Source organism: Notolepis coatsorum (assembly GCF_963971535.1).
Source record: "Notolepis coatsorum genome assembly, chromosome: 10".
Taxonomy (NCBI): domain Eukaryota; kingdom Metazoa; phylum Chordata; class Actinopteri; order Aulopiformes; family Paralepididae; genus Notolepis; species Notolepis coatsorum.
This window is the reverse complement of record NC_140174.1, coordinates 15,974,043-15,990,564: the sequence shown is the minus strand read 5'-3', so window position 1 is coordinate 15,990,564 and position 16,522 is coordinate 15,974,043. Positions and strand designations below refer to the sequence as shown.

General features: G+C 45.2%; 2 protein-coding genes across 4 annotated transcripts in view; one reads left to right on the top strand and one right to left on the bottom strand.

The window, feature by feature from the left end:
• atxn2l (ataxin 2-like) overlaps positions 1-9,211 on the bottom strand; it is a 39,524-nt gene extending 30,313 nt beyond the window's left edge. For 2 of the 3 annotated variants that reach the window (XM_084323573.1, XM_084323574.1), the window contains exons 1-6: positions 9,022-9,211; positions 7,681-7,720; positions 7,318-7,374; positions 5,675-5,746; positions 452-611; positions 65-112 (exon numbers count right to left, since the gene is read on the bottom strand). In XM_084323573.1, coding sequence (XP_084179699.1) covers positions 65-112; positions 452-611; positions 5,675-5,746; positions 7,318-7,374; positions 7,681-7,720; positions 9,022-9,146 — 502 coding nt within the window. In that variant the 5' untranslated portion in view covers positions 9,147-9,211. The remainder of the gene's footprint in view (positions 1-64; positions 113-451; positions 612-5,674; positions 5,747-7,317; positions 7,375-7,680; positions 7,721-9,021) is intronic. The other variant, XM_084323575.1, reaches the window with a different exon arrangement.
• Positions 9,212-11,413: 2,202 nt separating this feature from the next.
• mto1 (mitochondrial tRNA translation optimization 1) overlaps positions 11,414-16,522 on the top strand; it is a gene marked incomplete at its 3' end in the record, with an annotated part of 42,914 nt that continues 37,805 nt past the window's right edge. Inside the window, exons 1-5 of the mRNA XM_084322931.1 lie at positions 11,414-11,540; positions 11,823-11,905; positions 13,073-13,282; positions 14,816-15,015; positions 15,661-15,778. Of these exons, the coding sequence (XP_084179057.1) occupies positions 13,093-13,282; positions 14,816-15,015; positions 15,661-15,778 (508 nt within the window). The 5' untranslated portion in view covers positions 11,414-11,540; positions 11,823-11,905; positions 13,073-13,092. The remainder of the gene's footprint in view (positions 11,541-11,822; positions 11,906-13,072; positions 13,283-14,815; positions 15,016-15,660; positions 15,779-16,522) is intronic.

Genomic DNA, 16,522 nt, shown 5'->3' with positions numbered 1-16,522 from the left:
GCATATTACATATCACCATAGCAGTCACCATATTACAATATCGCAATATATTGCGATTTATTACCTTTTTTCACCGGCACATTATGTCCCCAGTGGAAAACTTTGTCAACATCTGGAATACAAATATATATACATCATGTAACGTTGTCAGTCTGTTCACCTCATATCATTCCAATCATTTTCATTGCAGTAAAGGATTGTCAAGCAAAACAAATAAAACAATACATTTTTTTAAACATCAATATAATATCGGCACACAAAATATCGCAATATATCGCTGTATGTACTATGCACCACCCCTAACAACCAGTCATAACACTGGTGTGTCTGCACTCTGCACCACCCCTAACAACCAGTCATAGCACTGACCGACTGTCATTCACATCTCGCTCATGAATATTACCGTCTCTCCCTCCGTGTGCGTGTGTTGTGTCTGTGTGTGTGTGTGTACCTCTGGTGGCGTAGTTGAGGTCCACGTCCTTGCAGACCATGGTGACCAGGTCGGAGGGGCTGAAGATCATGGTGTCTGTGATTTCCTCTCTCCGGGGAGCGGTCGACGTCGAGCTCTCCTCCTCGCCGCGCTTGTGGACCGCGTCCACCGCCAGCTCACACTGAAACACAGCAAGTCAAGAGTCAGCAGGTTAAGAGTCAGAGTCAGCAGGTTAAGCATCGGACGGCCCGACGGCAGGCCGCCACGCACTTGCGCGCACGTCGCGGCCCTTTGCCCTCGTCTGTCGGCTTCGGGCTGCGATTTCACCGATCAACAAATACATTGTTGGAAAGTGGAATTTGCCCCCTTTCGAACGCCACCCCACTCAACCCATTGTGTGCTTCCAGTCTCGAGTTACAAGACGAAACATCCGGCGAGAGCGTCATTTGACAAGCCATTCGGACAAGTGACCACGTCCCGGTTTGCCCCCGTCCTGAGCGGACCAATGACCCCCGACGGTGAAAATGGTTGACCGCCTTTGTAGCCAAGGAGCGTCTGCGCCGAAAGCGATCCCGGACAAGCGCCGAGAGTGGGGGAAGGTGACACAAGAAGACGAAGAAGTCAATTTTTTTTTATTATTATTACAAGAGCCTCTGAATGAGCCATTTTGGATAATCATGCAGAATTTTTACCGGTACACACATTACAAAAACATTCATTTTCTGTGGGATTTTTATCAACTTTGGACCTGTATGCCTATAAGACTTCATTCAGGCTATGGAACCGTTATGTTTTCCAGCTCCTATCTCTCAGGTGGAACCCAAAAACAGGCATCTGGCAACAAGTAAACAGACATTTACTTCTGTGTTCAAACCTCTGTAACTATTTCATTAGCACTCAGTGAATTTATTGTGCAAGAAACTTCCGAATGTTACCTTTCAAAAGAGACCAGACGCATGCATGTGCTATAAGTATATAAAGTATAATAAATGGCTAATTACTTTGGGTATGCAATCATCAAAAAAAAGAGGGAAAAAAGGGGCCCCATTTTTGGTTTCTGCGTAAGTGGTTAAGAGTCAGTAGGTTAGGAGTCAGAGTCAGCGGTTAAGAGTCAGCATGATGACTGTGTGATGACCTTATGAAGAGAAGGCTTCTACACTGCTGCTGTGTTAGTCCCCTAAAAATACATGCCTGCTACTGAACATGTGAAAAGGGAGCACTTCCCCAACTGCAGATGGAAACATGGACAAGCAATTTCAGTTATTTTTACCAATAATTGAACCCTTGTACTGAAGAATCATATAACTCTGTTTTGGAGTATAACCAGTTAACCAGTATATGTTTAGATAATAAAGCACTCAACCTCTACCGTCTTTAACTCATTCAGAGCCGGCCAGATATGACCAAATTAGGGCTTGTAGGCCAGCGCTTTACTCAATGGGAGGACGGGGATATTTGCGAACGCTTAAACTATATCTTAAATTATGGCTATGGGTCTAATACACCCGTCGCTTATCAATGACTTGCTTGCAGTCAACATGTACGAAACGGATTGTTTTTTCATCGGTACATTTCCGTTTTGAATAAGAGTATAGTTTGAGATTTTCTATTAATTCCAGAGAAATATGCGATAATAGCCCTTTAGTGGAATACACAAAACACGTGGTCATTTTTCGGCTGATTTATGAATAGTTTTCAAATAAACGCTAGATTATCGATAGTATACGTGTCCTTATGCACGCTAGAGAAGCGGGCTGAAAAATCACGTATCCGTGCCTTGGTCAGCGCTAACGGCACGCACACACACACTCGGATGGCGGTGAAAGGAACATCTGATTAACCCGACTGGTAACATAGAGTCCTTACCTCACATCAGATGTTCTGCAAAAAGATTAATCCAATTGCTGATCGCCATTCCAAATATTGATCATAGGGGTGTAACGGTACACAAAATCCACGGTTCGGTACGTACCTCGGTTTTGAAGTCACAGTTCGTTATTATTTTCGGTACAGTGGGGGGGGGTACAAAAAAATTAGCTTTTCATTTATCTATTTATTTAACTGTATTAAACAATATAAAATGAATTGGCCATAATATACTGAGCAAACTAATGCTTACTGCTGTAACCTACTAATAACACTTAAGTAAATCTGAAGATTATTATATTAGCAGATGCCTTGGAGGATAAGTCGTGGACAACTGTAGCTAGGCCTGCCACGATAACACATTTTGCTGGGCGATTAATTGCCCCCGAAAATATCGCGATAAGCGATATTATTGCGACCGGTTAGAGAATTTTTTTTTGGAGAAATTTATTTCCCCAAACTTTTATTTTGAAGCCCACCGCTCAGTCTTTTCCGGTGTTTTAGACTTTTATTTTGAAGCCCACCGACCGGACCGGAAGTATTGTTGTGATTATCAGGTACTTTTTGGGTACTTTTTTAGTCCCTGCTCTGTCGTGGTTCCAAGCGAGTAGAAGTGATACCAGAAAAGTCACGTGAAACACTGCAGACCACTGATTGGTCAGAATAGAGACGCGTCACTCGTTGGAGAGTCTGAACGAAAACAGAAAGCCGCCATCTTTAATGTCTCGCATAGGATTTCATAATCATTATGTTTGCAGCAGGCACAAGTGCAATAAACAAAACAGACATCAACACAATTTGCCACCGAGCGGAGAGTTTAGTCTCGCAAAAAGATCGCTGACTTGTTAAGGCTTGTTGTTAGGTTAGATGCTAATGTTGTGCTAGCGTTTTAGCATGGCTATCGTACATAGCATGATCAATATAACTCGCTATTGATTGTTTGTATGAGTAACGTTAATGCTAGTAGAATAGACACAATGAGGGGTAACGTTAGCCCCACGGAGCTCCTGTGCTGTGCTCTGTAGTAAAGCCAGCGGCCCGCCTCACAACACGGACAGTGACTGACAAGGGGCACTGGTTCCGCCTCATTAAAACAAACGCGCAAATAGCAATTAATCGCGCCAGTCAAAATCATTGCATTAATTTTAATTATCGCAGCAATTAATCGATTTATTGCTTATCGCGGCAGGCCTAACTGTAGCGTGTGCTTGTTTATACATAGCCCCTTTCATGACTGTGATGCTTGAATACAGGGGCAGCCAGGGCTTGCATCACAGTCACGAAAGGGGCTAGTTTATACAGAACTGGTGGTATGACTTGCTGGCTGAAATACGGACGAGAGGGAACTAGGTAGCGGGGCTATATTACTTTTAACATGTGCTTAAACCCAGTGTTCTCGACAACGGAGTATGGTCGCAGATCTGCTGCTATAAAAACACCTATGGCGTTTGTTATTGGTTTGGCCGGTCTGAATTAATAGCGAGATGCTGCTTGAATGCCACGGGGAACTGGGTTTGCACTAGGATCTGTTTCTTCCGTGTACCAGTGATATTGACATTCGGGTGATGCCGTTTCAAATGCGTGATAAAGTTTGCAATAAAGTTAAACAATGACATGGCTCTGACTTGTCAGTTAGTATTGACTCGCCATACTAAGGCGAATATGCTATGCTGAATTACAGCTCTCGTTCAGCGTGGCTGCGCGCTGCGTTGGATGAACAAACAACATCCGGTTAGTTGTGCACGTTATATTAGGGCCGGGGGGATTTAAGTTCCGCAAAAAAAGGTTCCGTGCCGTTGCAATCGTTCGGTGCACAGCGCGTACTGTACCGGAGGACCACATTGAGGCGGTACAGTACGTATCCGCGTACCGTTACACCCATAATTGATCACGTTTATTGATCCAACGTTAGTCCAAAACACATAATCGAGTCAATGCAATAGTATCCAGCTGCATGCCCGAGAAGTAAAACCTGGACCGGACTTATTTTTTTGATGCACAGTCCCAGCCAATCCAATCCAATCCAATGATGTGCAATACCATCCGGGAGACGATAGGCGGCGGTATTTGCCCTTTTGCGAGCTCAGACCCATTCCCAACGATAACATCAGGTTGGACGGATGAAAATGAATGGATATCGCTAATAAAAGAAATAACGATTAAAACCTGACTATCGTCGTGATTGGCACGCAAGCGATGGCGAGTTAACCCGACTATCATTGTGATTGGCACGGAATGGGTTAACTATGAATGAACACAACACTAACTTACCATATTTAGATAATAAAGTACTCAACCTCAACCGTCTTTAACTATGAATGAACACAACGCTCTAACTTACCATCTTTAGATAATAAAGTATTCAACCTCTACTGTCTTTTAGATACTAAAACTAGATACTAGTTTGAAAACATGGTTCCTCTGAAAACTGGTTCTTGTCTGAGGTATAACAGAGATGTCTGGTTCTTGTCTGAGGTGTGTGTTTGCTGGTAGAGTGTGTGTTTGCTGGTAGAGGGGTGTGTTTGCTGGTAGAGTGTGTGTTTGCTGGTAGAGTGTGTGTTTGCTGGTAGCGTGTGTGTTTGCTGGTAGAGTGTGTGTTTGCTGGTAGAGTGTGTGTTTGCTGGTAGCGTGTGTGTTTGCTGGTAGAGTGTGCGTTTGCTGGTAGAGTGTGCGTTTGCTGGTAGAGTGTGTGTTAGCTGGTAGAGTGTGTGTTTGCTGGTAGTGTGTGTGTTTGCTGGTAGCGTGTGTGTTTTCTGGTAGTGTGTGTGTTTGCTGGTAAGAGTGTGTGTTTGCTGGTAGAGTGTGTGTTTGCTGGTAGAGTGTGTGTTAGCTGGTAGTAGGGGTGGGGGAAAAAAACAATATGTAGTAGTATCGCGATACTTTGCGTGGCGATACATACTGTATCGATACAGGGACGTCGCCAAGTATCGATATTCAATTATTCATAATAATAAAAAAATTATAAGGAAGTTGCATTGTTCATTTCAATACCTGTAATAATACAGTAGTCCACACACACATTCGTGCATTCAGTTAAATTGGAATATGACTGTAATACAAACAGTTCAGTTTGTCAGGTACATGCAACACAGATTACAGTGTTTACATCCGTCTGCTTGAGAAAATACCATGTTCTGCAATACAAATGATTGAAGTGAGATGAACAGACTGAACTTTATTTTATTAGATAAAACATGTTGACAGTTTTACTTTGCAGTTAAAAAATTTAATTTTTTTTTTATAATTCTTTTTATTTATTTTTTTAATATCGCAATATTCGCGATATATAGAGTATCTCACGATAGTATCGTATCGCGAGATCTCTGGCGATTCCCACCCCTAGCTGGTAGAGTGTGCATTTGCTGGTGTGCTTCTCACCCGAGAGCTGAGAGTCTTGAAGATTCCCTCGTACACGCTTCCGTTCTTCACCCGGACGTCACAGGTGGAGCCCTGGGAGCGAGGAGAGGGGGGCAGATCAGCAACGGCTGGGGGGGGCAGGAGAACGCTTTGCTTGCCCCATCCCTCAACTACAGCAAGTTTTCCTTACCAGATTACCCTAGCCAGTCCAGGAATTTGAACCAGCAACCTCCCAATCACAACTAACCCCCTCGGGCTATCAGAGATCACAAAGGACAGACAGCAGAGATGAGGAAGGAAACAAACAGGGACTTTTTGGACTGAATTCACATTAGGGCTGGAAAACATACCGAATTCATAGGGACGCGCTACAAGCCCGCGCACATCAAGCTTCCACGCTCAGTGGGACTCGCTGCTCCTTATTATCCAGGTGCTTGTGGTCGCGGCGCACATTGTAATGGCTTGCAGTAGCGCGATACAGTAAGGTTAGCGAACTAAAACGTGCAGTTGTTTTCACAGGGATAAGTGACGTATGCCCAGCAGAGCCTTTCAAGTTCCATGGAGTATATTTTAGGGATGGGCATCGATTTTCAAATAGTCATTAAATTATAGAAAATCTAATTGTTTATGTGAATATCGTTTAGTCTCAAATAAATACATTTTCCCTTGTTTTTTTTACCGGCACCTACAATGTGTCAAATTTCCCTCTGGATGATTAAAGTATTTCTATTCTATTATTCTATAGTGTATTGAGAGAGAACCATATTAACTGTTACACCGCTGAATGGCATGCTGGGTACAGGTAGCTAGCCAGGTAGCACAACAGTCTGTTAACAGCTGGGTCAACAGAAACAAAAGATAAATCAAGAGAGACCGGAGATGTCACATGGTAGCGATGTGTTTCACTAAGCTCACACATCTCACGCCTCAGCGATGCAACGTTCAGAATTAATGCGTTTAGTTCCTGAGCTCTGTCCACTAGCGTTAGCCGTTAGCAATGACAGCAGCCGGCTAGCTTGCTTGTTTGAGTATCTCACATTCGTTATTAAGTAAAAACAAAACCATACGTTAGCCTAGAAGCTCAGACATTTCAAGCATCAACAATGTAACTTTTGTTCCTGGAAATAATGTTAGCCTACTGTGACTCGCAAATATCTAGCGGTTAGCAATGACAGCAACCAGCTAGCTTGCTTGTTTGTCACGTTCGCTGTTAAGTAAAAACAAAATCACACGTTAACGTGTGTGTGTGGGGGTTCGATTAGTAATCGAATAGTTCCCAGTGACTATCGAATAGTAGTTTTGCGAGTTTTGCCCATCCCTAGTATATTTCCACCCCCTTTCTACATCAACGGCAGTGTGGGAGGTAGGCTGAGATCTACCAACACTTTATACACATATGAACACAACATTGAAGACAGGGACACTCTCTGTTAATGGAAAGAGAAGTCAACATTAGACTCGTCTGGTCCTTTAAACGACACCGCAAGTTATATCACAACTGCAACGTCTCGTTAAAACAACACAACTGCATTCGGTCCACTTTGTTCAGCAATCAGCCCTAATTTCATTCACATCTTAACTCCTGTAACGTATCCGCTCGTCAAATAGTGGTCCAGAGCGCCATCAGCCTGCTGAGTGACAATGATAACGGGCCACAGACTCACCACCACAGCTGTGAGGAAATGGAGCATTCTGGTATTGTTGTACACGCCCTCAAAAACCTACAGTCAAGGGGGGGAGAAGAGCATCATCCATCAAATGGGCCGGAGCACAAATCACCAACAACTACTGTACATGGCAGACGTGATAGGATCACCAGACAGCACTGGTTAGTACCGAGACCTAGAACGCCGCTCATAGGAACCCCGCCACAGTACGGCAATTAACACTTACTGAAACTAGGAAAAAACTCAACAATGCCAGGGCAACGTTTTTTTTTAACACCTTGGTTTCAAGACAACACGTATACAGTAGAAGAGCAGGTGCTGATGAGTCCTACGTGTCACCTGTGTGTGAACAATACTCACAGGTGTCGACTGGAAAGGTGGCTTCACAGAAGTTCTATTCCTGCGAGGGAGAGGAAGGCAGATAGTTAGACACAGTGTGGGCCTGGTTCTTAACATCTCAGTCATGGCAGTAGATGCCAGTCATGTTTCATTCTTCTAGCACAACTCGTGGAGAAGACGGTTTGCCTTTTTGCTTATAAGCATGGTGGCTCGCTCGCAGAGGACCGGAGTCATTATTCAAACTGCAATAAGCCACTATGTATAGTTTATGCTTTTATCTTTTCACTAATCAAGACACTCTTATATACCACTTCCTAAAGAGTAATTAATCCACCAGAGTAAAACTGTCACTTCTTTCGGGATCACCGGACCACACTTTATACCATCTTGACAAATCTATCCCAGATCAACGTACAACTCTGTAAAAACGATGCTGTTTATACACTATCCAAACAAAGGACACAACGACTGAATCACAGATAAGATACCAACAGGAACAATAATATGTTTTATTTTTTAATGCAACTAGAGTTGAGATACCGGACCGGTATGGAATTCCGTGCAGTAGGCTAGATATTTGAATGCACCATCTTCCAAAACTAAATACACATTGAGGAACACATCACAACATGAATATTCATTATTCATATGATGAATTGAAAATGGGGGACCCTGATGTAAACAAGACGAAAGTCTTTCTCTGGTCTGCATCCCCTTAACAATTGTGTGTATTGAGCTGTACTGTATTGTACCCATTCTGCAATATGTTAATACAATTTTCAATCAATCAATCAATCAAACAACACATATGGACGCTGTAGCAAAACAAAGATTGTCAGCCAGGCGGAGCAGTGAGAATGCTGTGCTTAAACAGAGTCAACTCAGAGAGATGGAAGATAAACATCGGGACCTTGTGACTCCGGGAAATCTCTTCGAAATAATTTGTGACTCGTCTGGGCTGTTTGGTGTCGTTAGCTGGTCCCAGAGAAGGGACCATGTAGTTAGTAATTCATGTTTTCAGTCGGCGCCCCTCCTCTTGTCCACCAGGGGGACGGTGGAGTAAAGGTCCAGTCTCCAACACTCTGCCTTTCTATTTGCTCCATGGCGCTTTCAATGAATCCCTGGACCCGCCTTTTCAATGGCATCCATTGGTTAGAAAATCCGTCAGTCTCGGTATGAGTATTCCGATTGGTTGCCACGCGCTGTCAATCTCCCGCAAACTCATTCCATAGGACCACGAGAGAGTAGCCCTATCGCTATGACACGCCCCCAACTGGACACATTACGCTTTAACCGGTAGGCCTCACAGACACGGGAAAAGCCCCGGACTTTCCTGAGCGGGACACGCCGGGGTTTACTCACCTTCCAACGGGTGTTCTGTTGCTGTTGTTGACCCCACTGGCCGGGGACGACATACTGTTGGGGCCCGAGGTTCCGTTGGACGTTTTGCGCCCGCCGGAGCCGGGCTGTTGTTGCTGTTTCAACATGATGATGGTCAAATACCAAAAAACTTGCCACAATATTATCAAGTTTAGCTAACGCTAACTTAAAAAAAAAAAAAAAAAAAATCTCCCCGATCGAGAGTTTCTTCTTAGCGAGCGAGCGAGCTAACTTAGCTAAAGGAAAAACGCGAAGCGTTAAGCGCAAAGCCTGTGTCACCTCAAGCAAACGGCTAATCTTGCTGACAAAATATTGCTTCTTCTTCTTCTGGCCTCGCTTTTGCAAAACTAGAAAAAGCAAAAAAATAAATGCAAGGACCAACTGTCTACTGGTTCGCGAACACGGCGGGCGGTTGGTGTCAGAGAGCGGCGGCTCGCGCTGTGAAGTGACACGAGACCGCTGCTGCTGCGGCGCGAGGCTGGCTAGGTGCTAACGGGCTAACGGTGGTAGATCCTCCACTCTCCTCCCTCCCTCCCTGCTGCGGGATTTACTTGCTTCTTTTCGGGTCGGCGACGACTTATCTCCCGCGCTAGCTGAGCGCTCGGAGCCAACGTTATTAAGATCTTAGTGTAATTGTCAGTTACTTATTATTAAAAGGTTATTAAACTCTTCTTCAGGTTTCTGTTCTGAAACCCTGCGGTCGGTCACCGGCACCTCTCTCGGGGGGGGGTCGGTTCGATCCTCCTCCGCGCGCGGCTGCGTGGAAACCGGGTAGACGAGGGGGGAGGGGGGGGGACTCCAATAGCATAAATCTGCAGGGCCGCAAAAGCCCAACGTCTGGGCGGGGCTTCGGGGCTTGTACCCTGTGTTGTTTCCTGTAAGACCCGGAAGTAGTCAGTTTGTGCTTTTATTTTTTTCATTTTTTTCAACAACATACATAGACAATACATTTCAGCATACAAAATTATAAAGACTCATCAACAAGAAATAAAAATAAAACGTACAAAAATGAGAAAAGAAAAAGTGTGACATGGGTCCTTCGGTCCATTCTATATTTGCATCCTTTATTTACATTTTTCATAATTTCCTTGTATCCTTTTCAATCCTCTGTGATGTCGTTCCTTCCCCTCCTATATTCTTCCCACTTTTCCCATTTCAATTCAAACTTCTCTTCTTGCAGCCTCAGCAGATGTGTGATTCTCTCCATTTCCTGTATCCCCTCTACTATCTCTATCCATTGGTCCTTCGTCTGCACTACTACCCGCGTCTATACTTTCCGTAGCCGCATTTCTGGCAAGACGCTCTCTGATTGGCCGACGCCTGTTTCTACACTGGTTAAGCTGCGTCTATACTTTCCGTAGCCGCATTTCTGCAGGACGCTCTCTGATTGGCCGACGCCAGTTTCTACACTGGTTAGGCTTAGGCACTCTTTCGAAGTAGGTTAAGGTTAGAGTTTGTCTTAGAGCGTGACGGCAAGTTCTTTCGACGGTTAAGCTTAGGCACTCTTTCGAAGTTGGTTAAGGTTAGAGTTTGTTTTAGAGCATGGCGATAGAACGCCAGGTAGTTTGCAGGCTGTTCGACGCGGAAATGGGCAAAGACACAGCTCGTCACGCGATTGGGCAAACGCGTCAGTGGCCAATCAGAGAGCGTCAGTCAGTGGCCAATCAGAGAGCGTCCTGCAGAAATGCGGCTACGGAAAGTATAGACGCGGTTAAGCTTAGGCACTCTTTCGAAGTTGGTTAAGGTTAGAGTTTGTCTTAGAGCGTGACGGCAAGTTCTTTCGACGGTTAAGCTTAGGCACTCTTTCGAAGTTGGTTAAGGTTAGAGTTTGTCTTAGAGCATGGCGATAGAACGCCAGGTAGTTTGCAGGCTGTTCGACGCGGAAATGGGAAAAGACACAGCTCGTCACGCGATTGGGCAACAGTGGCCAATCAGAGAGCGTCTGCCAGAAATGCGGCTACGGAAAGTATAGACGCCTTCTACCTTGTACCACAATTTAGTTAAAGCTTTTTTGGCTGCCACTATCTTAATCTTAATCTAGTATGTGTCTTCCCCTTGAATTCCTTCCTGTGATAAATTCCCCACTCCCCAGATACTGTGCTGTTTATTTTTACAAGCAGTGAGGACTCGACAGCATTTGCATTTCTGTGTTCCGTGTTGCGGGTTAGGGTTAAGGTTAGGGTTAGGGTTATGGTTAGGGTTAAAAATAAACAGCACAAACTGACTACTTCCGGGTTTTACAGGAAACAACACAGAGTACAAGCCCCGACGCCCCGCCCAGACGTTGGGCTTGCGACTCTGCAGATATACCCTACTCGGGGACATGGCCGCGTGCGTGCGCGTGCTTCTTTGACCTACTAGTGGGAGCGTGCACGTGGGATATTTCTTGTCAAAGACAAATAAACGTTGATTTCTCTCGTTGCGCGAAAACGGTGCAAGATTTTTTTTTTTTTACTGTACACGTGGCGGTCACCTTAGTGACCTCACGTTAGGGGAAAAAGGTAAAACTAGTAGTGTTTTACAAAATATTAACGAGATTCGTAGCTTGGTGTATTAAATGTCTCTCTTGTGGTTGTTGTTGATTTGCATGAGAGTATTATTACACTTACAACATTTTCCCTCCCACATTCAATGTGAACATCTAAAACGGATAAACCCTGAATGGAACCATTATTTAAACTATGTCAGTGCGTCTCTACATCGTGTATTACGGCTTTAAGCTGACAGCAATGGCGGCCTCCTGTATGTATGTCTGTGTTGTAACGTTGTGTCATCTTTCCTAGATAAACGTATAGGTTTCTTCTGCAAACGCCCCGGGGAACTGAACTAAAAGATCACACTAGTCTGTATGCTGTGAAACGAATTGGTAAGTGATCTACTTGATTGGACAAATGTTGCAGATCTCACGAATCTTGCCTCGTACTTTGCAATGGAGGCACGAAGCCAGTGCCACACTGTATTACATTTGGTCATTGGCAGAGACATGGTGTGGAGTCTGTAACCTGTTGTGAACTTGCTGCTTCACTATTCCCATCGAAAGTAATAGTGAAAGGCTATTCCATACGATGTATACAGTCAATAACTATGTGTATGCCTACAGTCAGCATAATGTACCCAAGTATGGTACATTTAGATTCGATTAAAAATAAATGTATTGTCATCATACAGTACAACTATAGGAAAATAAGTTTGGCATCCAACCAGAGTGAAAATGTAACAGTAAAGTGCAACAGTAATATACAATGTACAGGTGATTAGACTGGGTATTAAATATATAAATTAGTACTGCTGAGTAATAGTGCTAATCAGATGTATAATACATACACTAGTGAGAGTTGTAGTATTAATATGTACAGTGATTCAGGTATAAAGACACTGTGGTAGTAAGTCATACTGGCCAGCAGCGTAACTAGTAAGAGTAGGTAAGGGATATGTCCTTTACAAACTGGTTGACTGGCCCTCTCTCCAACATTGGTTCCACTCCATTTACAAGACAATCCTGGTCAAGACCCCACCTTATCTTTCCTCCCTGCTCCACCTTTCTCCTAGCACTTACGGCACAAGATCAAGCAAGCTCATCAAACTATACATCCCAAGCTCTTGCTGATACCCCAGTTTCACACTTGCATACACCCTCTCACACACAACATACAAGCACTCATTCATCTTCATACTCGCACCTAGACACACGCACTGTTTGCATACACACGTCACACACACACACACACACACATGCATACTCCCCCCTACTCCTCCCCTGTTTATTTTTTTTGTACATAGGCTGTGCATGTGTTTATGTGTATGATTCTTAACTGTGTTTTTATTTTATTATTAATATATATTTTTGTATTCCTGTTGGGGCCTCTTGGACCAGATCGACATTGTAAATAAGAAACCGGTACTTAATTTGTTATCTGGCTAAATAAAGGAAAAATAAATAAGAAATATGTACAGATATAGTATCTACAGATATGTAAAAAGGTTTTATATGCCTCAAAATCTTTCTTGACACGACACAATGCCTTTTTGACAGCTGTGTGCATCATCTCACACATGGCCCGGAATCTGTCCCAGCGACATGCTTCCCTGCTGAGCGTGTCGTACCGGGCTGTCAGTCAGCTCTCCAGGCAGAGGTATGACGTCATCGTGGTGGGAGGAGGCCATGCGGGAACGGAAGCAGCTGCAGCAGCAGCCAGAGTGGGAGCTGAGACCCTCCTCGTCACCCAGAAGATACACACCATCGGTAAGTCGGGGGGGGGGGGGGGGGGGGGGGGGGTAAATATCCCTTTAACCCTTTCACTGCCACACTATAGAAGGTTAACCCTTTACTATCACACTACTGACGGTGATAGTAAAGGGTTAACCTTCTGTAGTGTGACAGTGAAAGGGTTAACGTGCTGTTGTGTGGCAGTGAAAGGGTTAACCGTCTGTGTTATTGTCACAGTGAAAGGGTTAACCGTTTGGTAGTGCGGCAGTGAAAGGGTTAAGCCACTAGAATCCTCACGGGTCGCCCTTTTGCTGTGGTTTGAAAAATGCATGCTCTACTATTAACCCACACGACTCTCACACACACGGTGATCCTGCACGCAGTCGGGACAATAGAGCCATTCTGAAACGGGCACCTCACTACCCCAAAAAAGAAACGCCAAAGCTGATTTATTACGCGTGTAATCCATATAGACTTGTAGAAAATTCATAAGCTCACAGAAATCCCTAAAACTGTACACAACTTTGCACAAATTCCTTTGGTATGAGATTATTATGCTGAGTTAAGGAGTTTGAATGTGACCTCTCATTGATGCCAGGGGTGTACAGGCTCGTTCCGGCCATGTCTGGCAGCGCAGCTGCGTTCAGTTCACTTCCAGTGTAGAGGAGCATCTGCAGAATCTCACCTCTACCTCCCGTCTACCTCCCGTCTACCTCCCGTCTACCTCCTGTCTACCTCACATCTACCTCCTGTCTACATCCTGTCTACCTCCCGTCTACCTCCCGTCTACCTCCTGTCTACCTCACATCTACCTCCTGTCTACATCCTGTCTACCTCCCGTCTACCTCCTGTCTACCTCACATCTACCTCCTGTCTACATCCTGTCTACCTCCTGTCTACATCCTGTCTACCTCACATCTACCTCATAACGACTAACAGTGGGATGGGAGAAAATCGGAAAAAGGATTAAAAAAAAAAAAAAAAAAAAAGGGCAAAAGATTTAAAAAAAACATTCGAACGCTTCTATTTAAGTATTCGAACGAAGCTTCAAATGTCTGTCGTCATATTTTATGATCTAATCCAAAAATTGTTTAAAAAAAGAAATATCCTCAAACTAAATCCTCAATTTGAATAAAGTGATTCATCTGATTAAATGAATCTTCTTGAAAATTAAATCAACTTTCTTTAATGAATATAACTCATCAGTTTCGTCAACATAAATAATCGATAAGGGCAAGGTTGGTACGAAAGTGATGGTGATGTCTTGATGGAGCGCCGAGTGCCAAGCGGATGCAGATAGGCTACATCATTTATGATAAATGTTTTATTAAAATGTTTATGACAAGTCATATACTATAATAGTATAATATTAGTGTAGCCTAATCTTTATCTGCAACTGTGAAGAAAAACCCCATTGGTTTAAACAGAATGAATAGACATAAATATATATATATATATATATATATTTATAAAAAATTCGAATGTTGATTTAGAATTCGAATGTCAACATTATGAACGAAGCTTCGAACTATTCGGTACAGCCCTAACTAGCCCCCCTCTCGTCCCCAGGGGCCCTCTCCTGTAACCCGTCTCTGGGAGGGGTCGGCAAGGGCCACCTGGTGAGGGAGGTCGACGCCCTGGACGGGCTGTGTGGGCGAGCGGGGGACTGGGCCGGGGTCCACTTCTCCATCCTGAACCGCAGCAAAGGCCCTGCCGTGTGGGGTCCGAGGGCCCAGCTGGACCGCGAGCGCTACCTCCACTTCATCCAGGTAACTACCACCACGTCATCCAGGTACCAGTCATGGTACCAGAACCCCTTGTTCCACTGTGTGAGGCCCTGTTCACCACCCTGTGACGTGGAGCTTAGTGAACAGCAGACTCAAAGTCACCTTCTTCATTAAATCTACACGAGAAACAAGAGGGGATTCTGATTTCATAAAGGAGAGAAGTAAAACAAAAAAATATATATGTATCATAGTTTTGATCTATTATCTCTCTGTCTCTCTCCCTCCTCCTTTCCTCTCTGTCTCTCTCTCTCTGTCACTGTATGTCTCTCTCTCTCTCTCTGTTTCTCTGTCTCTCTCCCTCTCCCCCTCTCTCTCTGTTTCTCCCCCCCCCCTCTCTCTCTCTGTCTCCCCTCTCCCTCTGTCTCCCCTCTCCCTCCATCTATCTCTTTCTCTCTCCCCTCTCCCCCCCTCTCTCTCTCCCCTCTCCCTCCATATCTCTCTCTGTCTCTCCTCGCTCTCTCTCCTCTCTCACCCTCTCTCTCTCTCCCCCCCCCCCTCCCTCTCCCCTCTCCCTCTCTCTCTCTCTCTCTCTCTCTATCTGTTCTCTCTCTCCCTCCCCCCTCTCTCTCTCCCCCCCTCTCTCTCTCCCTCTCCCTCCCCCCCCTCTCTCTCCCCACCCCCACTCAGACAGAGCTCCTCTCCACCCCCAGGCTGACGGTGCTGGAGGGCTCGGTGGAAGAGCTGCTGGTATCAGAACCTGACCCGGACGAGCCTGGACGCCACAAGGTGACGGGGATACGTTTGGGTACGGAGCTCAATGTCCAAGAACCCAGTCTCCCAGAACCCAGTCCCCCAGAACCCAGTCTCCTGTCCCCCAGAACCCATCCCCCAGAACCCAGTCCCCCAGAACCCAGTCTCCTGTCCCCCAGAACCCATCCCCCAGAACGTAGTCCCCCAGAACCCAGTCTCCTGTCCCCCAGAACCCAGTCCCCCAGAACCCAGTCTCCTGTCCCCCAGAACCCATCCCCCAGAACCCAGTCCCCCAGAACCCAGTCCTCCAGAACCCAGTCTCCTGTCCCCCAGAACCCATCCCCCAGAACGCAGTCCCCCAGAACCCAGTCCCCCAGAACCCAGTCCCCCAGAACCCAGTCTCCAGTCCCCCAGAACCTAGTCCCCCAGAACCTAGTCCCCCAGAACCCAGTCTCCCAGAACCCAGTCTCCCAGAACCCAGTCCCCAGAACCCAGTCTCCCAGAACCCAGTCTCCCAGAACCCAGTCCCCAGAACCCAGTCCCCCAGAACCCAGTCCCCCAGAACCCAGTCTCCCAGAAGTACATGTGCACTAAGAACATTGTTACTAGTTAGTTAGTGTGACATTAGTTGGCTTAAAGAGGCATTTCACAGAGTTTTAGCTTCAGCAGACACAGAAAGCTGAATCAATATCTGAAATGAAAGGAAGAAAATGATTAACCTTCTTACTGTCTTCTACTATCATGCACTCTTCCACTAATTAATCTTCCTTGTCTATATTACTACAGTACCTACTATACT